Below are 26,736 nucleotides of genomic sequence, written 5' to 3'. Positions count from 1 at the left end.
CCTCTTATTTTGAAACTTCTGTGAGTGTAATGTTTACTGTTAATTTGTATTGTTCATTTCACTTTTGTTTATTACCTACTTCACTTGCATTGGCAATGTTAACATGTTTCCCATGCCAATAAAGCCCTTGAATTGAGAGAGAGAGGGGGATAAGATGAGGGGGGGATAAGATGAGGATGCGATTTCATTCCCCAGCACAGATGGTTTTAATGTTAGAAGTGTGACATGTTTACCTGGGGGGAGGGGCTTGTACGCGCTAGGAATGTGTGCTCTTAAGAGAAGGAATCAGCCTCCCACATTCCTCAGAGAGGGAGGAAGAGAGAAACAGGAAAAAAAGAGAGAAGGAGAGGAACAGTGAAGTATAGCGAGAGAGGGTAAAGAAAGACTGTGCGAGAGAAAGAGACACACAGAGACAGAGAGCGAGAGCCAACAAAATGTGTGGTGCAGACCACAATAACACTGTTGGGTGACCCAGCGGGAGAACCTGGGTCTCGAGACCCCCCTCAAAGTAATGAGCAGTCATTCTGAGTGCAACATTCTAACAGTGTAATTAATACATTTCATAATCATTTGGTTGTTTAGGAAGGCCTTGGATAGCAGAATACGATTGTTTTATTTATTTCAAATTACACAACAGCACTTTAAATAGTTTATTACTGTAGGCTATGTAAAAACTAACCCCCCCCCCAAAAAAAGTCTATATAACTTGTGGACTTGTGGAATGCCTTTGTTACAACTATGAAGCAAAAGTGTTGGAACACGGTAACAGCTTCTTTTTATAACGATAATGAGAAGACAAAATATACACCAACCACCAAGACCAGAGGTCAAATGATGAAAACAGTAGCCTAAACATCATTATATGCGCCAAGTGGCCTTAGTCACAATCAGCACAAAAAAAGGAATTATAGTGTATACAAGTGTTGATATGACTGCAGTAAAAATATATATATTGTCAGCTCGTGCTCATGTTGTGTGCGTCTTCACGCAATGGCATCGGTTGGATTTCGTTTAGCTGTTACCCCTTGTCCCAACAGTTAACACAAATCTTCATAACACTCACTTGCTTGACACACGAACATACTTTTGTCTGGTTGTAAGTGCGTAGTAGTCACCCGTTTTCTCTTGGTTGTGTTCCCGTGGTCTTGTCATTCTTCAGCCCATGTTGTGGAGTACAACAGCTGTGCAGGTGCCTTATTTTGTGCATGGTGCCGGCCAGACTTGTTTTCTTTGCAAGCAATTTGAAGTGAAGAAATAGTCCACGGTGACACTGCTCCCATGGCCAACGTAAGGTTCCACAAGCCTCAAGACCACATCTTCTGACACTCGCTCGCTTGTGGATATTTTCCCAGATATTGAAAGACGTTCAGCATATACAATAAGGCACGCTCTCACCGTGCAGCCTACTCCAATGTGATATGATACGCTTGGATTCAGTGGGTTGATATGGGGTAGATACCATTTTAAGATTAGAATTAGAATGGATCAATACAACAGAATGGCCCGCCCTGTTCTTCATTCACTATTGGTGATGACATAATTATGCATGACAAATGACCTCCTAAAAGTGGTTGTAAACTCCAGTTCTGTTTGTGATATTAAGATTCTAACGACGACACGGTGTTATATAGACTTATTTAGGAAAGGTCAAGGACGGGGGAGCGAGACTTTAAAAAAAATGGCAGAGTAATAAATCAATTAAACTCATGCAGTCAAAATGACTGACTTAGTGGTTCTTGTGTTAAGCTGAAGAGTCGTAAAGCAGTGCCCACATGGCCACCATGCCAGCCCAGAGGCGCCAGAAATAGCTCTCCTCTCCTTCTGTGCCCCCACTACCAACCGCCAGGCTGGTGGCTCAGAGAGGCTCGCCATGTTTGGCTGGGTCCGCCTGGGTAAACAACAAGCCAGCCGCAAGCACAACAAGCCACAGACCCGGCTGTACTCAACTCTGGCTGTTGTCGCCGACCCACAGCCCAAAACCACGCTCCCTATGTGATTGACAGCGTAAGAAAACCACTCATGGATGTGGAGAAAAACCAAAACCCCACCCACTCTGTTGTGACTGACGAGTGAGAGAAACCACTTGGGTTGATTGACAGCTCAGCAAACGTTTTTTGTGGCGTTAGAGTGAAGCAATGCTACCAGGCTCTCAAACTACTGCCTCAGATCACGCTTCCTGTGTCAACTTTGACCTCTCACGATGTGAGACACTTTAGTCAAACCCCCTACGGAATACTGACTGACTACAAAGCGTTGCAAAGATGAGGTTATTTCCTTGACAACTTACTTTACCTAAACAGTGGTCTGTGGCATGGAATTGCAAAGTAAGCTGTCAGCTTATGACATCTGCTATGTCATGCATATGACAGCGTTATGCAGCTTCAAAGTCAGAAGGTTAAGTCAAAGAAAGTACAGTATGTCGATGCCTAGAAACTGCTTCTCCAATAGAAATCCCTGATCACACTTGAAGGTGATGTCATGGCAACGTTAGCCAGCTAAGCTCATGCCTAGGAACACGTCATTGGGTCGAAGGGTTGTGTCGTGCCGAACTGCACATGTGCAGGCCGTCAAATCAAAAGGCACCCCTTCAGTATAAGGTGGGAGTAAACAACATGCTCAGCTACTTAAGACATTAACCCCAAACCTCGTTCTGGTACGTCGAGTCGGCTTCGCGAAGCGTTCCCGGAAGTATCGCAATGTTGGGCTTCTGGGTTCAGAAATTCTGTGGTCAAGTTGTCAAATGATCAAAGCATAGATATACGCCAAAATGATGGCACTGAACAGGGCTTAGGGGCACAGTAAAGCCAAAATGAAGACATTTTATTTGAGGGTGTGTAGAGAAACCAAAATGGCAGCCCAGCTCTTGAAAGGACATGCGTGCGAGGCAGGCTCACCTTGTTTTCTCCCTCGATGACAATGACGGGCACTGAGGTTGCAGGCCAGCGGTGCTTAGCAGGGAGAGGCTTGTCACAGTTCCACAGCACAATGATCTGAGACAGGAGAGAGACAGAGAGAGATGGGGAGAAAGGAAGAGACATGGAGACAGAAACAGCAATTGAGATTATAGAAGGGGTGGGGGAGTTAAAGGTGTGAGAGAGCAGGAGAAAGAGATCTCATGAGAATCACAGATATGACATTCTAAAATTACACTTCATTTTAATTTACTAACCACATAACACCACATTCCCCCATCGTACGTCTTCAACATTTCATTATCCAATTCAAATCATCTGACATTTAAATCCATCCAACCACCCCACAATTGAGAGCTTAAATAGGATTCCTATTATTACTATTTGGTAGCATTGCCTTTAAATGGTTTAATTTTAGTCAAATGTTTCGGGAAGCCTTCCACTAGCTTCCTACAATAAGTTGGGTGAATTTTGGGCCATTCCTCCTGACAGAGCTGGTGTAATTGAGTCAGGTTGTAGGCCTCCTTGCTCGCACACGGTTTCTCAGTTCTGCCTACAATCTATAGGATTGAGGTCAGGGCTTTGTGATGGCCACTCCAATACCTTGACTTTGTTGTCCTTAAGCCATTTTGCCACAACTTTGGAAGTATGCTTGGGGTCATTGTCCATTTGGAAGACCCATTTGCAACCAAGCTTCAACTTCATGACTGATGTCTTGAGATGTTGCTTCAATATATCCACATCATTTTCCTACCTCATGATGCCATCTATTTTGTGAAGTGCACCTGTCCCTCCTGCAGTAAAGCACCCCCACAACATGATGTTGCCACCACCATGCTTCACCTTGCAAGACTCCCCATTTTTCCTCCAAACATAACGATGGTCATTATGGCAAAACAGTTATATTTTTGTTTCAACAGACCAGACATTTCCCCAAAAAGGCAAATATTTGTTCCCATGTGCAGTTGCAAACCGTAATCTGGCTTTTTTAAGGCGGTTTTGGAGCAGTGGCTTCTTCCATGCTGAGCGACCTTCCAGCTTGTCAATATAGGACTCGATTTACTGTGAAAATAGCTACTTTTGTACCCGTTTCCTCCAGCATCTTCACAAGGTCCTTTGCTGTTGTTCTGGGATTGATTTGCACTTTTCACACCAAAGAAAGTTCATCTCTAAGAGACAGAAAGCGTCTCCTTCCTCAGCGGTATGATGGCTGCATGGTCCCATGGTGTACATACTTCCGTACTATTGTATGTACAGATGAACGTGGTACCTTCAGGCGTTTGGAAATTGCTCCCAAGGATGAACCAGACTTGTGGAGGTCCACCATTTTTTTCTGTAGTCTTGGCTGATTTCTTTAGATTTTCCCATGATGTCAAGCAAAGAGGCACTGAGTTTCAAGGTAGGCATCCACAGGTACACCCCCAATTGACTCAAATGATGTCAATTAGCCTATCAGAAGCTTCTAAAGCCATAACATAATTTTCTGGAATTTTCCAAGCTGTGTAAAGGCACAGTCAACTAAGTATATGTAAATGTCTGACCCACTGCAACTGTGATCCAGTGAATTATAAGTGAAATAATTTATCTGTAAACAATTGTTGTAAAAATTACTTTTGTCATGCTCAAAGTAGATGTCCTAACCGACTTGCCAAAACTATAGTTTGTTCACAAGAAATTTGTGCCAATCAAATGTGCATAGACCTACTGTCAAGTTACCAGGGTGATAATTAGCTAGGTAAAATGACTAAACAACGTTGTTTGTTATCAAACCAATCATTTGTGGGCCGGGATTAGGTGAAAACGCCCCGCTCACATGGTTTGCGAAATGATATAAACTGCGTGCGGGAAAAAACAAACACATCTGAGCTAGAGACCAGCCGTTTCCTTTGCTCTAAAGTTGCAAGCATGCCTGTTGCAAAGCTGTTTTTAAACCTCTGGCACTGCTGCGTGACAGCGAACTTGCAAAGCCTGTACTCAGCTGGCCTGTGCTCTTGGTTATATCAAGGATGAAATGATATACAATGTATTAATGTAGCTCACTCTGCACACTGCTACAATGTATCAAATGTACCAGAAGACTGATCAAGGCTCCATCCCCGCTTGCCACCAAGGCTAAATTCTATTTTAATAGATGTGCAGAAAGAGCGGATGGAGAGAAGCAGGTGAATGAGGGCTGGTGGGGGATAGTGCCATGGCAGTCATTCAATTTTGTCAAACCATTGATTGTCAAGCAAATAACTGCCGGCCTCACGGTAATTGACCGTTAATTGACATAAACACATTTAGCATCTCCTGTAGTCCATTTCAGAAGAACAGAATAGCATACTCTGATTTGTCCTTATGTTAGGCCCTGATATGGCTATGCCGTATGGACGTGGGCTACACTAGTTCATTTAGCAGAATTTTGTGTAATTATTTAATATTATTTTATCGTATGAAGAATCAAATTGAACATAGCTGAAGAGAAAGGATATTGTCTCCAAACAATTTGAGGAAGTGCGCACATGCGTTTTTTTCCTGTGTTGAGCGGTTAGAGAAACAGGTCCTCCCTATATGCTTAATTTAGAGTTATTTATGCAACTTTAGTTGTGATACAAACATTGGGCTATATATGTTTTAATACATTCTAAGGCTCCAATGATGATTTGAAAAAAGTTGCATAAAAGGCATGAGCTCTGCTTTGTTTTTTTTGTGTGCAGGCTACACACACTTCATCAGTCTCTCATTCACAATTTGACAAGCACTTGAAAATGACTCAAATTTCCCAGCGGCATCCCCTTCGTGACCGTAAAGCTCCTAAAATAAATCCATGCCTTTTGTGGCCAGTGGCCATTGTGCTCTTGGGCTGAATATAATAATTACAATTCCCTTCTCCTGTCAGGGTGCTCCGAAGCACCTCTCACTCACGTGGCTCTCTCAAATATCTAAATTAGCTTATTATCTTATTAGCCAAAGCCCGTCACGTAATTGGGTCCTTCTCACAAGCTACAAGTGAAGACAGACACATTTGGGACGCAACTGCGCATATTCTTATTCGAATTCAGGTGCATAATGAAGACGTTTGAAGAACTGTCCACATTTACTTTGGTCAGCCAGCAAATGCGATTATGCGTGTACTTATAAAGGTGCATTTTTATGGTGAAAATGATCTTCCCCAAACTCGAAACTCACGAGCTGCGTACAGTGCCTTCGGAATGTATTCAGACCCCTTGACTTTTTCCACATTGTTATGTTATGTTACATCCTTATTCTAAAATTGATGAAATTGTTTTTTGCTCAACAATCTACACACAATAACCCATAATGACAAACCAAAAACAGGATTTTATAAATAAAATCAAAAACTGAAATATTACATTTACATAAGTACTCAGACCCTTTACTTTGTTGAAGCACCTTTGTCAGCGATTACAGCCTTGGGTATGAGTTTCTTTCATTATTCTCTGCAGATCCTCTCAAGCTCTGTCAGGTTGGATGGGGAGCGTTGCTGCACAGCTATTTTCAGTTCTCTCCAGAGATGTTTGATCGGGTTCAAGTCCGGGCTCTTGCTGGGCCACTCAAGGACATTCAGAGACTTGTACTGAAGCCACTCCTGCGTGGTCTTAGCTGTGTGCTTAGGGTCGTTGTTCTGTTAGAAGGTGAACCTTTTCCCCAGTCTGAGGTCCTGAGCGCTCTGGAGCAGGATTTCATCAATGATCTCACTGTACCTTGCTTAGTTTGTTTTTGCCTCGATCCTGACTAGTCTCCCAGTCCCTGCCACTGAAAAACATCCCCACAGCATGATGCTGCCACCACCATGCTTCCCTGTAGGGATGGTGCCAGGTTTCCTCCAGACGTGTTGCTTGGCATTCAGGCCAAAGAGTTCAATCTTGGTTTCATCAGACCAGAGAATTTTGTTCCTCATGGTCTGAGAGTCTGTAGGAGCCTTTTGGCAAACTCCAAGCGGGCTGTCATGTGCCTGTTACTGAGATGTGGCTTCCGTCTGGCCACTCTACCATAAAGGCCTGATTGGTGGAGCGCTGAAGAGATGGTTGTCTTTCTGGTTCACCCATCTCCACAGAGGAACTCCAGAGCTCTGTGAGAGTGACCATCAGGTTCTCGGTCACCTCCCTGACCAAGGCTCTTCTCTCTCGATTTCGCAGTTTGGCCGGGCAGCCAGCTCTAGGAAGAGTCATGGTGGTTCCAAACTTCTTCCATTTAAGAATGATGGACGCCACTGTGTTCTTGGGGAACTTCAATGCTGCAGAAATGTTTTGGTACCCTTCCCCAGATCTGTGCTTTGACACAATCCTGTCAGAGCTCTACGAAGAATTCCTTCGACCTCATGCACTGTCAATTGTGGGACCTTACATAGACAGGTGTGTGCCTGTCCAAATCATGTCCAATCAATTGAATTTACCACAGGTGGACTCCAATCAAGTGGTAGAAACATCTCAAGGATGATCAATGGAAAAAGGGTTCACCTGATCTCAACATATTTCAAGTCTCAGAGCAAAGGGTCTGAATACTTTTTGTCATAAATGTGCAAAATGTCTAAAAACCTGTTTTTGCTTCGTCATTATGGGGTATTGTGTGTTTTTTTCTTTTTATCTAATCCATTTTAGAATAAGGCTGTAACATAACAAAATGTGGAAAAAGTCAAGGGGTCTGAATACTTTCCAAAGGCACTGCCAGTTAGGCTCTACACCCGTTGCAAAGCGGATTAATGTCGTTAATTTTAAGAAGTCCAATTCATCCCAAAGGTGTTCGATAGGGTTAAGGTCAGGGCTTTTTGCAGGCCAGTCAAGTTCTTCCACACCGCCGGTGTGGTGGTAATACGGTCACCTTAACAGTACGGAATGCAGCTGATATGCACATGAAAGTGAAGTGGACATTATTGGATTGGTGAATATAAGAGACTAGTAGTTGCTGTTACTTAAAACATTTACTGAATTTATAAACAACTGACTTAATAACCATTTTTTAAACAGGGGCCAGTGGGTTATTTAGCTCGGTAGGGGCGAAAATGTTGGTAGTATCAAATCAAATTTTATTTGTCACATACACAAGCAGATGTTAATGCGAGTGTAGCGAAATGCTTGTGCTTCTAGATCCGACACATGAAATGAAAAAATTCTAACATGTTGGTATCATAAGTTCAGTGTATCGTGTATGTGTGTTTCAGTATGAGTGTGTGTATATGTGTGCCAGTGATGTGAGCGACAGACACAGTTTCTCTGTAAAACTGTGGAACACGCGCACTCACAGCAGGAAGTCCACAATCTCTGCATGCATGTCTCTGCCAGCGCAGTCTCAAAAGCTTTTTTGCTCCCAATTCTCTCCCCTCTCTCTCTCTCCCCCTTTTCTCTCTTTCATTCTCTCCCTCCCATTCATTTATTTATATCCCTCTTCTCTACTTCCCGTCCCCCTCAACATGGAAGTCTTTGTGGGCTGAGAGTGAGATGATGTAGATGTTGATACTTTTCTTATGTACCTGGCTCTCCATTTTGCATAGGGAGCCTGCAATCTAGAATACAAAGCATTTCTATATAGAAGGGAGGGTTGCACACCTCCCCACACAATTAAGATGCATTAGGGAGTGTGTAACACACTATAGTAGACACAGCTATCGGACTTTGGTTTAATTCCCCCAGCCCTGGTTAAAACCAATACCTCTTGTATCCAGCTAGCCCACGGCGCTTTCAGATACGCACACAGACAGAGAGAGAGAGAGATGACCAATCGGTACAGATTGTAATTCAATCCACGTGAGTTAACTCTGAGGTGGTAGAGAGAGAGGTTGGTTATCCACTGGTGCTTGAGATGATGTCCTTTTGTCTCGGCAATGATGCTACGAAATCCCTCACAGTTGGGAGTAATATTGGGTTTCGGGAGAGTTCCGACAATTGGAGGACATGAGCAGGAATGTGCACACACACAAACACGTTTGTGGCTTCTTACCTGTGCACAATACGGTGATTTGGCAACAGCCACCAAGAGCTTGAGGATGGGCTGGGATTGGGAGACCAGGGGGGTGACTGCATGGATGACAGCCGTGAACTTGGGGTACGGTTTTATACCTGGAACATAAAACAGGTCAAAACGTACAGTATTACAGGTAAGGTTTGATACCTACAATACAGACAAACATGATATTTGTTAAAGTTGGATGGCTGGAACACAGACAAACATAAAGTAGGATATTGACATCACTCTGTCTATAGCTGAACAAAGGGACAAAACTATTGGTGATTCGCAGAAGTTTCGCCTCTAGGTACATTTCTTTTGGCATCGCCAAATCATCAGTTTGTTCAAAGTCATTATCCTCAATTACAGCAGGCATAAAATAAAATACACATTTCTATGAGAAATCATTCGAAACTAGACCTAAAAATGGTTAATTCTCTGTATGTTTTCACATTGTAGTTATTGGTGACGAGGCTTTAGTATTTACTTGTAGGCCATGCTTACACAAACAGCTGATTTATGACGTTATTATTTACGAGATGAAAGGGGACTCCTTATTAAATGATTGATCTCACTAGGTGTCCAATTCATATCCAGAACACCAAATCATTTTTAAGGGGTAGAGGCATTGGCTCCTCATAATAACAGATTGGATTCGGAGTGTCATTACGAGATCGATTCTCCTGTTTTATCGGTCTCATTTAGTCCTCCAACACTCCACCTTGTCCCTTTAAAAACCTCCACATGCTTAATTGGTTGACTCCGTGAAAAACAAATAAAACTCAATGCTCGTCACCCCGCGATAATTGTAATATTTGCGCCTCGCCCCAAGGTGCTCGATCAAAAGGGTTGTGTATTGAGGGAGCTGACAACCTGACTTCATCGACGAGATGACAATAGAGTTACAGAGGAGAAGAATCCCAAATAGCACCCTATCCCATTTATAGTGCACTAGTTTTGAGCTGGGCCTATAGGGCTCTGGGTCAGAAGTAGTGCACTACATAGGGAATAGGCAGCCATTTGGGACGCACTAAAAAAAGGCCTTTGAGGTCACAGATTGTTACAGAGGCGCAGTGTGTGATTGTGAACCGGCGCAGCGGTATATGCCGTGCTCACTGAGTGAAACGAACGACTGACTGACCATTAGGCGTGTCAGCGGGCCTAATGCGAGCATCAATCAAGGGTCAATCGAGTAACACGTTGTTATAGCCACTGTAACAAGTCAATTGATCTAGTGGGACAGCGTCTCGGGTACGTAGTCATTTAAGACTCTGTCACAGCTGGAATCCAAGGTTCTAGAAACAGACGCTTCTCATTTAAAAAACAACAACATTTGGACGGGGGTTAGCAGTATATCATAGGCTAAGGGAAATGTTTAAGAAGACACAAGGACTCTACCCATAACATAGATATCATGTACCTACTACTTGACCAAACGCACAACAAAATGTGGTGTGGCAAGGTGACTTCCCTTGTGTAGCCCTAGTATATCTATAGCTCAAGACAATCGGTAAAGGACGGCTGTTACACAGATACGGAACGACTGGTGCTACCATGCAATAAATGCGATGGAGTGGAGTTTTTCCCGAGCCAAATGTGTTCCCGCTTGGGCTTGCTCTATGGGATCTAAAACAGGTAACTGTAAAATGCACTTTGTGACAACAGCTGGTGTGAAAAGGCCATACAAATACATTTGATTGAGTGGTCGATTGAGGAGGGGTGGCTCACCTAGGGTAGCGTAGTAGAAGGGGAAGTCTCCCAAGTGGGCAGAGTACTGTGGCAGGGCGAAGAGCCCCCCGGGGTGGCTGTTCCACATCAAGGTGCTCCTGGACTCCTGCTGCAGCACCCGGTCCTGGATGATCTGGAGGGCAAGAGGAGATGGGCAGAGGTTAAACCAGTCCCTCCAACAGAACATTCATAGACACTAAAACACCAGTCACTCAAAAACAGATACACTGAGGTTCTGTTATTCATTCATATACCACTATATTATTAGCATTAGGTGTGTGTCCAGTAGAGAGAAACATTCTGAACGTCGCAGACAGCTGTATAATGTAATAAACCAGAGCTCCCCAGCCCTCTTCCCGGAGAGCTCACCGTTCTGTAGGTGTTCGCGCCAACGCTAATCTAGCGCACCTCATTCTAATAATTGGCTGGTTGAGAAGCTGAAACAGGTTCGTTACAACTGGGGTTGGAGTGAAAACCTACATGAGGGCAGCTCTCCAGGAACAGGGATGGAGAACCCTATAGTAGACTGACCCTGTTTAGTACTCTTTACATTAGGGTTTCCCAAACTTGGATTTCTATGCTTTATTTCTTGACATTATTTCTTGCCTTCATTTATATCCTCAATGCTCAAACGTTTCAGCCACTCGACGAAGCCCCACTAATACAGCGAGACCTCTAACAGGTGCCGCTTACATTTTTTAATTTATTTTACCTTTATTTAACCAGGCAAGTCAGTTAAGAACAAATTCTTATTTTCAATGACGGCCTAGGAACAGTGGGTTAACTGCCTGTTCAGGGGCAGAACGACAGATTTGTACCTTGTCAGCTCGAGGGTTTGAACTTGCAACCTTCCGGTTACTAGTCCAACGCTCTAACCACTAGGCTACCCTGCCGCCCCATACATACGAGACATCCAGATAAACCTGTAACTCAGTACCAGTACGGGCAGCAGTCAGTCATACAAATAGAAGCTGTGCCCAAAACATACTTCACGCACGAAAGAACAAACCAGTTCAGTGGTACATACAGTCAAACACCAGCCACTCCAATGAGGAGTCCACTCATTCATTCCCCTTACAAATAGACCCTAAATAGTCCCTCACACATCCAAACACCAATACCAGACTGGCCATTTCCCGTTGCTTTCTGGAGGTGGGGGATGCAATTTGCTGCTGCTGTGGTATCGAGGCACGACAGAAAGCGATATTACCGCTGTGCCCTTGAGCAAGTGCTAAATTGCTTCTGTAAAACATACACAGGTTTGCAGTCATGTTTTTAGGCTCTCTATTAAATCTATTGAATCCTGCGGTGGCGGAATAGGTGGCGGGGGGGGGGGGTGACTTGGCCGTTGGCTTGGTAACAACGCGAAACATCTCGGGTGGTTGTGGATGGAAAGCGACGGTGGGCGGCTGGAGAAGGGAGCTAATAACACCGCTGGAGGGGTCTGGCTTTGTTTGTTTAGCTCCCCGTTAGCTTTTGCAGACGCAACTCGTCCCCGGGGGTCCACAAAAAACCTAAAGCGTGACAAGTAACAAAACACTTACCCACCGACAGACGAGGACAGTCACAAATTTGAAATAAAACTATATGCAAACAACACACAAAAAAATATACAAACAATAAAAAAAAAGGTGTGTTAAGAGTGTGTGTGTGTCCTCACAGTCCCCACTGTTCCATGAGATGTTGCTTAATCTGTTTTTCAAAGGTATTTTGCTGTTTGCTTGAGTAATAGGAGATGGAAGGGAGTTCCATGTGATCATGGCGCTGTAGAATACTTTAATAATATTGACAAAGCAATATAAAAATTAATCTGCCGAGGTGGGGATAAGAAACGAGAGGCAGTTTTCCTCTGCTTACGGCCCCTCAGGCCAGTCAATAACCATTTGCCTCAGCCCAACAGATTAACTTGGAATCCTTTAGCCTCTCAATAAAAAGCACTCACCACCTTCAACACGAGGGTCTTAAGACCTTATGAAGGGCTATTTCTCTTGCATGGCTGAACTCCTTCCCCTTGAGCGTCCTAGCTGAGCATGATGGACGACTCAATCTAGCCTCCCAGCAGCTAAAATCAGCCAATTAGGAGAATAATAGATAAATCCGCTCTGTTTTGGAAACACACTGTAATTCCGTTTAATAGGTGTGCCGGGAATCGACAGGAACAGAGAAGGCTCCATTGGCTTTGTGATTGGTCAAAACTTCTCAACCCTCGTGACAGGAAACGCAACGTGATTGGTTGGCTTGTTCTCTTGCGTGTTTACTCGCTCGCCAACTCAGCCGCAACGGCATTAACATATACTACACGAAGAAAAGTATGTGGACACCTGCTCGTCGAACATCTCATTCCAAAATCACGGGCAATAATATGGAGTTGGTCTCCCCTTTGCTGCTATAACAGCCTCCCCTCTTCTGGGAAGGCTTTCTACTGGATGTTGGAACATTGCTGCCTGGACTTGCTTCCATTCAGCCACAAGAGCATTAGTACGGTCAGGCACTGATGTTGGGCAATTAGGCCTGGCTCGCAGTCTGTGTTCCAATTCATCCCAAAGGTGTTCGATGGGGTTGAGGTCAGGGCTCTGTACTGGAGCATTAAGATTTCCCTTTACTGGAACTATGAAAAAAAAACAGTTCCAGACCATTTTTCCCCTCCTCCACCAAACCTTATAGTTGGCACTATGCATTAGGGCAGGTAGTGTTGTTCTCTTGGCATCCGACCAAACCCAGACTCGTCCATGGTGAAGTGTGATTCATCACTCCAGAGAACATGTTTGCACTGCTCCAGTCCAATGGTGGCGAGCTTTACACCACTCCGGCCGACGCTTGGCATTGCGCATGGTGATCTTGGGCTTTGGTGCGCGTGCTCGGCCATGGAAACCCATTTTATGAAGATCCTGACGAACAGTTCTTGTGCTGACATTGCTTCTTGAGGCAGTTTGGAAGTCGGTAGTGAGTGTTGCAACCGAGGACAGACGATTCTTATGCGCTACGCGCTTCAACACTCGGCGGTCCCGTTCTGTGAGTTTGTGCGGCCTACCACTTCGTGGCTGAACCGTTGCTGCTCCTAGACATTTCCACTTCACAGTAACAGCGCTAACAGTTGACCAGGGCAGCTCTAGTAGGGCAGAAATTTGACAAACTGACTTGTTGGAAAGGTGGCATCCTATGACGGTGCCACGCTGAAAGTCACTGAGCTCTTCAGTAAGGTCATTCTAATGTCAATGTTTGTCTATGGAGATTGCATGGCTGTGTGCTCGATTTTATACACCTCTCGGCAACAGGTGTGGCTGAAATAGCCGAAGCGACTAATTTGAAGGTGTGTTCACATACTTTTGTATATATAGTGTGTGTGTGTCCCCGTCCCCCCCGTCTCTCCCTTGAACACATTCGGCACATAAACAACAAAACGGTAAGTCACACGGGCTGTGCCGTGTTACAATGTCCCCCGCCCTCCTCCCCACCTTAGCACAGAGTGACAGCACGTCAGTGGGGTTAAGCCTGGGTGCCACTGCCGAGCTGGTGCCCAAACACTGAGACGGATGGAGACCTGTGTGTGAGATGGCAGCAATCCCAGGTTGAGGCTAGTAGAGATAAAGGTGATTGGCACGACAGACTAAAGATGTCCATCAGGTTGGTGCGGCTAGCATAAATACTCAGATTGACGATATGGATGAGATTGTGGGGCATGAGGCTAGTTTTGCTCCAAGGCTGTGTAGAAAATAGAGATACATTTGAGATTGGTGCCAAGCTATGTCGTAGACCAGGGGGTAGGCAATTAGATTCAGCTGCGGGCTGAATTTGCCCGAGCGGATTGTCGGGGGGGAACGGAGCATAATTATAATCATTTGTACACTGCAAATTGACACCAACTAACCCCAAAAAGAGACTGTAATAACTACCATTTCATACCTTGATTACATTGAGACACAATCACACTTTTTTTAATTCATGGGAATACTTTCATTTTTTTTAGCTGAATTCCTGGTGATTGTAGTCTTTTTTTTACCCCCTAAAATAATCACTTGCCGGATGGTTTTGGCATGCTGGCCGCCTGTTGCCGACCCCTGGTGTAGGCTGTGCCCTATGAGCGCAAGACGTTGAAAAGACGTTGTAGACGTAAATTAGGTTGAAAATACATTTTTTTATTTAAAAGTATTTTCAACATCTTGTGCTCATAGGATGATGCATTTGCAATCGTAGTGTGAGGTGTGCGGATGGCTGGTGGTGTGAGGATGGCTGGTGGTGTGAGGATGGCTGGTAGTGTGTGGATGGCTGGTGGTGTAAGGTCAGTCGAGCATGAAATAGACACTTGGAAATAAACAGAGAGATTGCGGTGAGGCTAGCGTGACATTGGAACTCTGGAAGACAGAGGGAGATTGATAGCCGAGGAGACGGAGAGAGAAAATGAGAAAGAAAGTGTGTGTGTGTGTTGTGTGAGTGTGAGTTTTCTGTGTATCTGTGTGTGCATGTGTCTGTGTGTGTGCATGTGTCTGTGTGTGTGCGTGTGTCTGTGTGTGTGCGTGTGTCTCACCTCCAGAGTAGTCAGCACAATCTTCTCCATGGAGGAGAAGTAGGCCTCCCACAGGAACTGGGTCTGCTGCCTCAGAGCTAGGATCTTATCCTGATGGATGGAGCGCACCGTGGACGGTATCTGGAGGAGGACAGGAGGGGGACATTGTTAGATAGAGGGGCTGGAGAGAGGAGTGGGGGGGGGACAATGCGCCATGGTTGGGTCAGAGAGGGGGATGGAGGAGGACAGCAGGTTCAGTCAGAGAGAGGGGGGGATAGAGGGAGGGAGGAGGACAGCAGGTTCAGTCAGAGAGAGGGGAGGGATATAGGGAGGGAGGAGGACAGCAGGGTCAGTCAGGGAGAGGGATAGAGGAGGGAAACGGAGCGAGGGAAACGGAGCGAGAAACGACCGTTTGAATTTTCTGTTGCAAAATGTTTTGCTAAGGTGTGTCTAGCCTCTAATGAATACGATCCCGGGCTGAGTGACACAGTCAGTGAGTGGACTCTCCGATTCATTGCGTTAACGCTAGTTATCATTGGCTTGCGAAACTAACTCCAAACTTCCTTCAAACTGCACGCAGAGACATATATATGCTATCCACGAGTTCATCTGACTCTTGGTAAGTAGAATCTTTCAGTGTCCCTTTTAGGGACGGTTAAGGGACGGAGGTGGTGGTTGCGAGGAAGGTGAGGGGTGCGTGTCGTACCTGCAGCAGAAGCCTCTCGTCCCCGATGACGGCCGCCGTGTTCCAGTTGATGATCTCAGAGAAGGGCAGCTCCCAACCGTTACTCAGCATCACAGGCACACAGGCTGCCTAAAGACAGAGATACACAACCCAGGGAGAGAGAGAAGGATAGATTAGGGACACAGAGAGAAGCATGGAACAGAGATATAATTTTTGTTTTAAACAGACTAGGAAATCGATACAATAAAACAGCACACAGTTGGGGGGGAGAGAGAGAATTAAGAAAGAATTAACAAAAAAACAGAGCAAACTAGAATGCTATTTGGCCCTACACAGAGAGTACACAGCGGCAGAATACCTGACCACTGTGACTGACCCAAAATTAAGGAAAGCTTTAACTATGTGCAGACTCAGTGAGCATAGCCTTGCTATTGAGAAAGGCCACCGTAGGCAGACATGGCTCTCAAGAGAAGACAGGCTATGTGCTCACTGCCCACAAAATGAGGTGGAAACTGAGCTGCACTTCCTAACCTCCTGTCCAATGTATGACCATATTAGAGAGGCATATTTCCCTCAGATTACACAGATCCACAAAGAATTCGAAAACAAATCCAATTTTGATAAACTCCCATATCTACTGAGTGAAATTCCACAGTGTGCCATCACAGCAGCAAGATTTGTGACCTGTTGCCACGAGAAAAGGGCAACCAGTGAAGAACACACACCATTGTAAATACAACCCTTTTTTATGCTTATTTATTTTATCTTGTGTCCCTTACCATTTGTACATTCTTAAAACACTGTATATATAATATGACATTTGTAATGTCTTTATTGTTTTGAAACTTCTGTATGTGTAATGTTTACTGTTAATTTTTATTGTTTATTTCACTTTATATATTATCCACCTCACCTGCTTTGGCAATGTTAACACATGTTCCCATGCCAATAAAGCCCTTGAATTGAATTGAATTGAATTGAATTGAATTGAATTGAATGAATGAATGAATGAATGAATGAATGAATGAATGAGAGAGAGAGAGAGAGAGAGAGAGCGAGAGAGAGACAGCAAAAAGCAGGAGAGGAAAAAAAAGAGCAAGAGGTAACCAAGCGGAGGCTGGCCTTCGGCAGTGGCGAAGTAGAGGAGACTTAATGGCGAGGTAGAGGAATGGCGAGAAGAGGAGAACAGCTGGTGCAGTGTGATGAGAGGTTGACGTAATGACAGCCCTGTCAATCAGGGGTCATAAAGGTGTCAGCTAAAACAGCATTGGCCCCCGGGCCCTGCTTTCGCTCTCACACTCTCCTACAAACACACACACTAATACAAGTGGAGGCTTTTGCATTCACACTCACCAAGGTAGTCAGACTCTCTCTCTCTCTTGAGTGGTGTGAGTCAGAGTGAAAGCGTAGGGAGAGAGATACAAGTGTATACTTTCTGTGGAGAAGTGTGCACTAACATTAGAGGTGATGAGTGTGGAAGTAGACAGAGTGGGAGGTGCACAGGTGTGCGACAGGTGACAGGTATAGGTTATGAAGTGTGCACCGGTTGGCTCGACCCTGACAAGTGGATACGCTGTAGGTTGGGATTGAAGGGCACAGGTATGCAGCTGTTGAGTGGTCCCTGGAAAGTGCATACGGAGCGGTGCTTAAAAGGTGTGTGGTAAGCGTGTGGTAGAGGAGAGGTTATGAGCGTTCTGTGGTTGGGCAATACATTGAGGAGACGTATGGAGTGGGAGTACGTTATGAAGTATATATATATATATATATATATATATATATATATAAATATATATATAAAAGAGAGTGTAAGGGATCTGTGATACTTGGAGGAGATTAAATGGAGTGGGTAGGACAGAGGGAGTAGAAATGCATTTGCTGTGTAAAGAGTGAAGTTGCAGTGTATGGGGTGTCACTGTGTGAGAAAGACGGCGTGGGAACAAAACTCATGCACAGCGATGGGTGAAGAAAGACAATGTGATAGTTACATACCACAATATCATATCAATGGGGTGGGGTGTCACTGTGTGAGAAAGACGGCGTGGGAACAAAACTCATGCACAGCGATGGGTGAAGAAAGACAATGTGATAGTTACATACCACAATATCATATCAATATATATATATATATATATACACTTTGACTCCGCCTATCAATTTGTAAGGTGGCATTAGCTTGAGCTAGTCTGCTGTACACGCGTCACAAATTCCAGTATTTTTCATCATATAGCTCGTTCTCCATCTTCTTTTTAAATAGCGAGCCAACATGTTGTCAGCACTTTCATTTCCATGACTGATCACAACAAATATATTTTTTAAACTTCAATATCGTATTCAGACGCTTTGCTCGGTACTTTGTTGAAGTACCTTTTTGGCAGCGATTACAGCCTAGAGTCTTCTTGGGTATGACACTACAAGCTTGGCACACCTGTATTTTGGGGAGTTTCTCTCATTCTTCTCTGCAGATACTCTCAAGCTCTGTCAGGTTGGATGGGGAGTCCGGACTCTGGTCGGGCTACTCAAGGACATTAAGAGACTTATCTCGAAGCCACTCCTGTGTTGTTTTGGCTGTGTGTTTAGGGTCGTTGTCTTGTTGGAAGGTGAACTTTTACCCCCAGTCTGAGGTCTTGAGTGCACTGGAGCAGGTTTTCATCAAGGAGCTCTAGTTTCATCTTTACCTCGATCCTGACTAGTCTCCCAGTCCCTGAAAAACATCCCAACAGCATGATTCTGCCACCACCATGCTTCACCGTAGGGATAGTTCCAGGTTTCTCCAATTGGGACGTTTGGCATTCAGGTCAAAGAGTTCAATTTTGGTTTCATCAGACCAGAGAATCCTGTTTCTCATGGTCTGAGAGTCTTTAGGTGCCTTTTGGCAAACTCAAAGCGGGCTCTCGTGTACCTTTCACAGAGAAAAGGCCCTCGACCATAAAGGCCTAATTGACGGAGTGCTCAGGGCTTGGTTTTTGCTCTGACATGCACTGCCAACTGTGGGACCTTATACAGACAGCTGCCTTTCCAAATCATGTCCAATCAATTGAATTTACCACCAGTGGCCTCCAATCAAGTTATAGAAACATCAAGGATGAATAATGGAAACAGGATGCACCTGAACTACATTTTTAGTCTCATAGCAAAGGGTCTGAACACTTATGTAAATATGATATGTTTTTAGTTTTTAATCCATTTGCAAACATAAAAAAAAAAATCTGTTTTCGCTTTGTTATTATGGGGTATTGCATGTAGATTCATGAGATTGTTTAATTTAATCCATTTTTGCACCTAACAAAATGTTGAAAAAGTCAAGGGGTCTGAATACTTTCCGACGGCACTCTCGGCGTGTGTCGAAGCCCACTCAACTGCAGTGCCTCCGGGAATCTTAAAGAGTCAATCTCTGTGCCTGTGTGTATGGGCCCACTCACTTGCAGTGCCTCCAGGAAGCGAAAGGATCCCAGGCGTCTGCCCCGAGGCACCAGGCAGAAAGTGGAGTTGTGCAGCATCTCTCTGTAGTCATATCTGTGGAGAAACACACATCATCAGTACATGTCACACACACACACACACACACACACACACACACACACACACACACACACACACACACACACTAGAGGCTGTCAGGTTTCTCTCCTATAATCATACACCCTCAGGACCACATGTATACACAGTGCAAGCTATGCTCACCTTCCGGAACACACTCACATAACAGATCGCAGCCCAGTATACAGTAAGTCCCTCCGGTGCATCATGTAACATCATTCATAGACAGGTACGGACAGAAGACAAATCTATTTCTCCATCACAAGCACACCATTTTCTAGGGTTTCTCACTGCAGTGCAATTCCTCATCTCCCTCTCCCGCTTGCTTGCTCCCTCCATGCCACTCCACCCCCATCCCAGTGAGGTGTGCCTTATTGCTATCCAAACGGAATGATCAACCCTGCCAGGGGTAACGAGCTGTGAGTGACACCTGCTACCAAGAGGCAAGCTCCTGCTGTGGTGGGTGTGTGTGGTTAAATCAGCCACAGAATGAGGGTGGGGGGTTGTGTACACACTACAGGACTGTCTGTGTCTGTCTGCACGCTCTTAATCATGCCCAGACAGAGGGAGTAGTGTACACACTACAGGTGAAGTCACACAGGGTAGCAGAGAGTAGGTACACAGATGGGATGAGAATATGAAGATGTTTTCCCATTTCACACAGACAGCCGTTTACTGGGGGCTTTAACCTCTACTAGGCCCAGGAGAAAGACTTTCTGCCCATCTTTCTCTCTCTCTCTCCTCTCCTGTCATTGGGAGAATCTCAATTGCATTTCCTTGACTCCACTTCTCTCCACTCTGACCTGCTCATACAATTGGTTATGAGGAGGCAGGAGAGAGAGCTCGCGAGGGATCAAGGAAATGCAATCGAGTTTCTTCCATTGCCTTTCAGTCCAATTCGCTCTTAATCAGATTCATAAAGCCCTTTTTACGTCTTCAGTTGTCACAGAGTGCTTTTCAACTCTCCTCTCTATTCTCTTTCTCCCCCTTCTCTCCCACTGACACCCCTAACTCACTCCTCCCTTCCATTCTAGCCACTACTGCAGAACTTGCAAGGGAGAGTCATCTAAAGACAGGTCATTTAGGTTAGGAGGTTAAAAGAGTGGAGGCGGTACATCATCTCATTTAGGTCTATATGGGGTGAAGGTGAAAGAGCAGTCATTCTCTATCCCGCTCTCTCTCTCTCTCCATGGTCTATGCAGAGGGCTGCTGCTGTTTACCGGACACTAACGGAAGGGTGTGTGTGTTTTTGCGTACTCAATCCGCACATAGGCTCACGTAACATTGGAGGGCAATAGCCGGGACACGTCTACCGCTAGGCTTCAAAGCACAAACGGGTACACACACACAGTCACTCTCGCACACAACTAGTAAAATGGCCTGCGCGCCGCACTAGTCGGTGCTGAAAGTCACATATGTAATATATAGTTAGAACACAACATGCATCACACACACCTCGGTGGCCACGTTTGCAGGGGACATACATATTTCTGCACCAGCTGCCTCCCTGTGCAGCGCGGCCAACCTCGTGTCTCTCCTTGCCTTAATGCCACAGAATATCAAGAGACAGACTGCCCTAAGTAGCTGTAGCATCTCCCTCCCGAGCACATCTGGTGTTCGGGTTAATGCTCAAGACAAGATGTGCCCTTGGCATCAGGGCGTGCTCAGAGAAAGCGATGCCTCAGTAGAGCAAGGACGTGCTGCTCCATATGACAGACAGGCCTGGTCAGTTTCCCGATGTTAGTCAGCAGAGCAACGTTTTATTTTAAGTGTATGAACGTGTATTCTTATTTTGTGCGTGACGGGCGGGTGCTGCTGGGAGTGAGTGGGGCGCGGGGAACGGAAATGCAAAACATGTTCATGAGAACCGGAGTAAACTCCGTAGAGGGGTCTTGATTCATTTTATGGATACGTCCAAAGTCTATGCACACTATACCTTAGCTAACCCTTCACGGGCGGTAGACTGCAAACCGTTGCAATATACTCCATTTAACCCATTAACAAGGCTGAGTTCATTGGTTTAGCTCATTTATGTGCACTATACAGGGCGAAGGACGTAAGTGAAACTCGTCCGATGGATCTCTAAAAAGTCCACATGACAACTGTGGTTGGCGCCTTAGCTGGAGGAATTGTTGCATTTCCATTGCGTTCAGCAACATCTATGAATAACATTGTTAGGAATTGTATTGACGTCAAACAGGAGAACCAAGGACACAGGTGGTTCCTAATGTTGTGGGATTCTCGCTAGTGTTTACACGATTAGGATAAGGACCTGCGATTGTAACAGCAAGCAAATAACAAAAATAGATGACCGCAGTGTAGCCGTAATTATGAGTACATGTTGCATGGACGGATAAGGCATAAGAATATAAAAACGGGTATTTGTTCTTCGAAATGTATGTAGATCTGTACCTGTCTATTCATGCTATGTATTGTCTTTTCTTTATGTTTATTTAGTAAATGTAGTTATGTTCCTGTCCATTAAATGCCATGCATGCCGTTTTACATAATTATGTCCCTCAGCAGTAATTGTCTATGAGTGGCTATGGATACAGAGTTTGTATCCCAATTAGCCCAGGTTGAAAATACGGATTAACCCCCCCCCCCCCCCCCCCCAAATAATGTTATTTTTTCCCCTAGGAACTATGATATGGCAGCAACTATAAAGATTAGCCTCCACCATCAGACAAAATGTGTCCAAAGTGTAGGGACAGCGTCCTGCTTGTGCAACATCCCGTTAAAACAGACAAAAGATTGTGGCCTTCATAATGTGTGTTCTGGGAATGTTCTCTCAAATCGCCGCAGGCTTTTCGTTTCAGCTGTTCAGAAATATGAGGCAGCTATACAGCATCATGGTTCAGAAGAGGGTCAGTAAAGCGCGAAACGTGAAGGGAGTGGGAGTTTGAGCAGCTTCGTTAGAAAAACAAATGTGTGCGAAAAAAATAACACGTGCATTACATGATCCGGATCCTTCGCTTCAAGAAAGAGGTTTACCGGAGGGTCGGGCAAGGTGTGGGCGGAAAACGCTGTATCCGTAGCCACGGCTTTAATGTTATGTATTATGTCATGTTGTAGGGTTTGTGTGGACGCCAGGATGAGTAGCTGCAGCTCTGACAGTAGCTAAATGGGGATCCTAATAAAATACTAATTCTAGACACAGCTAGATAGACATACCTACAGCAGACAGCCGATTAGTGAAAAATCTCGCGATGTTCCCTAGAGCAAGGCACTTAACCATAATTGCTCCTGGAAATCGCTCTGGATAAGAGCGTCTCCTAAATGACTCAAATGTAAAACGTTTCAATTTAAAAAAAAACAGTCATGACAGCTTGTGTCAGCTTATGACAACTGATTTATGGATCCTATGTATGGTGATAATGGTGTAGATTACACAACATGATTACAGGCCTGTGCAAACAGTAGGTGCATGTCTAATTCCATCTAAATCAATACATTACCACCCTTGTACCATCTTGATATACGGTACCAGTCAAGTTTAGACACACCGACTCATTCAAGAGTTTTCCATTATTTTGACTATTTTCTACATTGTATATTAATAGTGAAGACATAAATACTATGAAATAACACATATGGAATCATGTAGTAACCAAAAAAGTGTTAAATAAAAAACATTTTATATTTGAGATTCTTCAAAGTAGCCACCCTTTGCCTTGATGACAGCTTTGCACACTCTTGGAATTATCTCAACCAGCTTCATGGGGTAGTTACCTGGAATGCCTTTCAATTAACAGATGTGTCGTGTTAAAAGTCCATGAGTACTTTAAGACGCGAAGGTCAGTCAATATAGACCATTTCAAGAATTTTGAAAGTTTCTTCAAATGCAGTCGCAAAACAATCAAGCGCTATGATGAAACTGGCTCTCATGAGGACAGCCACAGGAAAGGAAGACACAGAGTTACCTCTGCTGCAGAGGATAAGTTCATTAGAGTTACCAGCCTCAGATTGCAGCCCAAATAAATTCAATTCAAGTAACAGACACATCTCAACATCAACTGTTCAGAGGACACCGTGTGAATCAGACTTCATGGTCGAATTGCTGCGAAGAAACCACTACTAAAGGACACCAATAAGAAGAAGAGACTTGCTTGGGCAAAGAAACACAAGCAATGGACATTAGACCGGTGGAAATCTGTCCTTTGGTCTGATGAGTCCAAATTTGAAATTATTTTTTTTTGCCAAGTGTGCAAAGCTGTCATCAAGGCAAAGGGTGGCGACTTTGAAGAATCTCAAATAGTTTGATATGTTTAACCCTTTTTTGGTTACTACATGATTCCATGTGTTATTTAATGGTTTTGATATCTTCACTATATTGTTCTACAATGTAGAAAATAGTTTAAAAAAAGAAGAAAACCCCCTGAATGAGTAGGTGTCCAAACTTTTGACTGGCACTGTTCGTGTCATCTGTATGCATGGACCCACTCTGACTTTAATACAAGAACAGGGTAAAATACTAAGTTCTATGATATAAAGGGTCTCTTCTACGGTCTCATTGAGAGCCAGAGAGGATGGGTCCCTGACCCCTGACTTGTCCACTGCTTGCCCCTTCAGTCGGCTAGCTGGGGCACTTAGAATGGTCACTGGTCCCCGGCTGAGGGATACAGTAGAGATCACTCTCCTTTCCTCCATCCCTAATTTTTTCCCTCTCCTCTCCATTTTCATTTCTCTCAAACAGCAGAGCTCAGTCTTCCTGCTGACCTTGAGCTGCCGAGGTGGAAACCAACTGCTGAGCGAACCGAGGAGCCCACAGGCAGTGTGAGTGTGTGTTGTTTTGGTGTGTGTGTGTGTAAGTGTTTATGCGTGAGGGATAGATAAATAAAGAGAAAGACCGTGCGAGAGGGAGAAAAATAGAAAGGGGCAGCATATGAGTAGGCTATTGTAAAGAATGTCGTGCTTTGAGTGAAAACATTGGAAAATGAAGTCAACGTAGCATAATGCGGAGGAAATATAATTCAGATGAGATGGACTGAGAATTAGCCCTAATGAAACAAATTGTGTATTTTACAGGTCTGATGCAATTAGGTGACCCTCTCAACCAGACCCACCACAACAACTTTCAGTTGCCATTGCAACACCCGTTTAGTGCCTCCGCTAAGAAGAGTGACTTAATTACATCCAGATGGATTTTTTATTTTAAAAAAAAACTACTTTCTTTTAATATTTATTTTTATTTTTAAGAAACTCTTTCAGAATTAAAGCTCTTTCCTTATTCCCCCTTTTAGCCTGGTTTCTCAGAGGGAGGAGGTGGGGCTTTCCTGGGCAAGGCGCCAGCAGTGCACTGCCGTCAGGCTTGATGCAGTATGGGTATTTGACAGACGCTAGCGAGAGCAAACCCTCCCTCCGGGCCCGCTCGTTCTAAAGTGATGAAAACACAAAACCGCAAACAACCTCGATGTTCTCCAAAAACACAGAACGTGATCAAAGTTAGGACTTTGATGAGGTTGTCACATTAGCCCAAGAGATCTCTTGTCTCTCTCCCCAGTGTGTGTGTGTGCGCTGTGCGTGTGTGTGTGTGTGTGTGTTATTACCGTGTATGTATTGCCTGAAGAGGGCCAATATGTGCTTTCGTCTGTCTGAAGACGGCGAGGACCGGAGCTGTGTGGATTACCCGTAACAAATGAGACGGGATGGAAGGAACACCGTACCACGGAGGATTAGGGCCACTGTGATACTGGCATGCCTGGGAGCTTGCCGTATGCTACGGTCAGAACTGCATGACTCAAGGCCATGGGAGGTGTGCGCGCGCCTGCATGCATGCGAGAAAGAGAGAGCGCGCACGAGAGAGAGAGAGAGAGAGTGTGATAGTGAATTAATAAAGAGCGATTAAGACTGAGCATATGGTGAGAGTAGGGCTGTTGCGGTGGCCGTATTACCGCCACACCTGCAGTCAAGACGACAGTAAAATGCCATGTGACTGTTGAGTCATGGTAATCTCCTTTTATGCACTCCGGACATGTGTTGTTGGTAGTACCCAATTGCCTGGTACTCAGGGCTCTATTGTCCCTCTAACCACTTTGACATCAATGCAAATGCTATCGAAAATCACATCAAAACATATCAAAACTGTAGTGTGCTTTTAAAAGAAAGAAGTTCAACAACAGGTTGAAACTGAGTGGAAAATATGGTTGTTGTGCATGTTGTTTCAAAGCCTAACACAACGACTGGTTACCTTATGCTACACTCCAAATGTTCTATCCATGAGTCTGGGAGAGAACATATAGGCCTAGGTGATGCTGTTGATTCAGTGCAGGGCGGTTTACAGAGTTAGCTTACAATTATAGTGAATCTTTGTATTTGATTTTGAATAGCCTAGTAATAGGACATTTTTTATATTTTCATACGTAAATTAGGCTGACATTCCTTTCAGCTACATCTCTCCACCATGTTTCCATCTCCTCCTCTTTCTCCCTTATTCCTTTCTCGAGCGCACAGAGAGAGGGGCTGTCAACAGTTTAATGAGATAGGTTTTTGTTGTGAAAACATGTTACTATCGATGTTCCTGAACAGATTTCACTTGGTTTCCCAAATTAAGCTCTGGGTAGCTGCAGGAACAGGGTTGGAGAGCCCATGTCATTTGGGCGGAATAGGACCTGTTGCGCAGCGAGGCTGCATTCTCCTCAAACAGTGGATGGGGCCTGGAGTGAAATAACCGGAGTAGCCTACCCAGGATATAACTGAAGAATAATAGGCAGCCTACACTAGTGCATACTGATGAAATGTATTAGTCTGATTGGTGTGCAACCTGAGGCAAGCAACAGAGCGCAAGCTTTCTTTAGTGACTTTCTCAAATCAAATAGCCTGTAGTCACAGACATTCTAAAGGTTTGTGTCACTCACAACTAAAGTTGAAAAATAACGTTAAAATCTAACGTATCCCTTTTACGCTAAACAGAAGCATTAAAAAAAGAGAAAATTGAAAAATAAGTGTCTATTATTTATATTTAGGGGGTAGATCAGCTTTAATATTGCAGATAGATTGTCGCTTCCATCAATGTAATTGTCTGCATCACTTCCAACCCCCCATATATATTTTTGCACATACACACCTTTTTCACTCCCGAGTGGCGCAGCGGTCTAAGGCACTGCAGTGCTAGAGGCGTCCCATAGGGCGACGCACAGTTAGCCAAGCAGCGTCCGGGTTCCTTCTTAACTGACTTGCCTAGTTTAAAAAAAAGGTATATATATATATATATATAATATTACCCTCCAACCCTACCTCCCCCCTCCAGGCAGTGTACTTGTGGCTCTTTCAAAAAAGTTCTTAACCTATATACGTTTTACGTTAGTTATCTTGTTATTAGTTGTTAGTCCCAACCTTTAGCTCCATTCAACCCCTCCCATCTATCTCTTAACACCATCCATATTGGATTTCTATTTGCCATATATTTTTCAACTGGTGAAAGG

The 26,736-nt window shown here is 44.4% G+C and overlaps 1 protein-coding gene across 1 annotated transcript in view; it reads right to left on the bottom strand.

Moving 5' to 3' along the window:
- The window catches only part of ext1b (exostosin glycosyltransferase 1b), a 112,554-nt gene that overhangs the window by 25,711 nt on the left and 60,107 nt on the right, over positions 1–26,736 (bottom strand). Inside the window, exons 2-7 of the mRNA XM_064983885.1 lie at positions 19,195–19,288; positions 15,797–15,904; positions 15,112–15,231; positions 10,587–10,719; positions 8,853–8,971; positions 2,895–2,990 (exon numbers count right to left, since the gene is read on the bottom strand). Coding sequence (XP_064839957.1) covers positions 2,895–2,990; positions 8,853–8,971; positions 10,587–10,719; positions 15,112–15,231; positions 15,797–15,904; positions 19,195–19,288 — 670 coding nt within the window. The remainder of the gene's footprint in view (positions 1–2,894; positions 2,991–8,852; positions 8,972–10,586; positions 10,720–15,111; positions 15,232–15,796; positions 15,905–19,194; positions 19,289–26,736) is intronic.

This window comes from Oncorhynchus masou, chromosome 13 (genome assembly GCF_036934945.1).
Source record: "Oncorhynchus masou masou isolate Uvic2021 chromosome 13, UVic_Omas_1.1, whole genome shotgun sequence".
Taxonomy (NCBI): Eukaryota; Metazoa; Chordata; class Actinopteri; order Salmoniformes; family Salmonidae; genus Oncorhynchus; species Oncorhynchus masou.
This window is presented reverse-complemented; position numbering and strand designations above follow the sequence as displayed.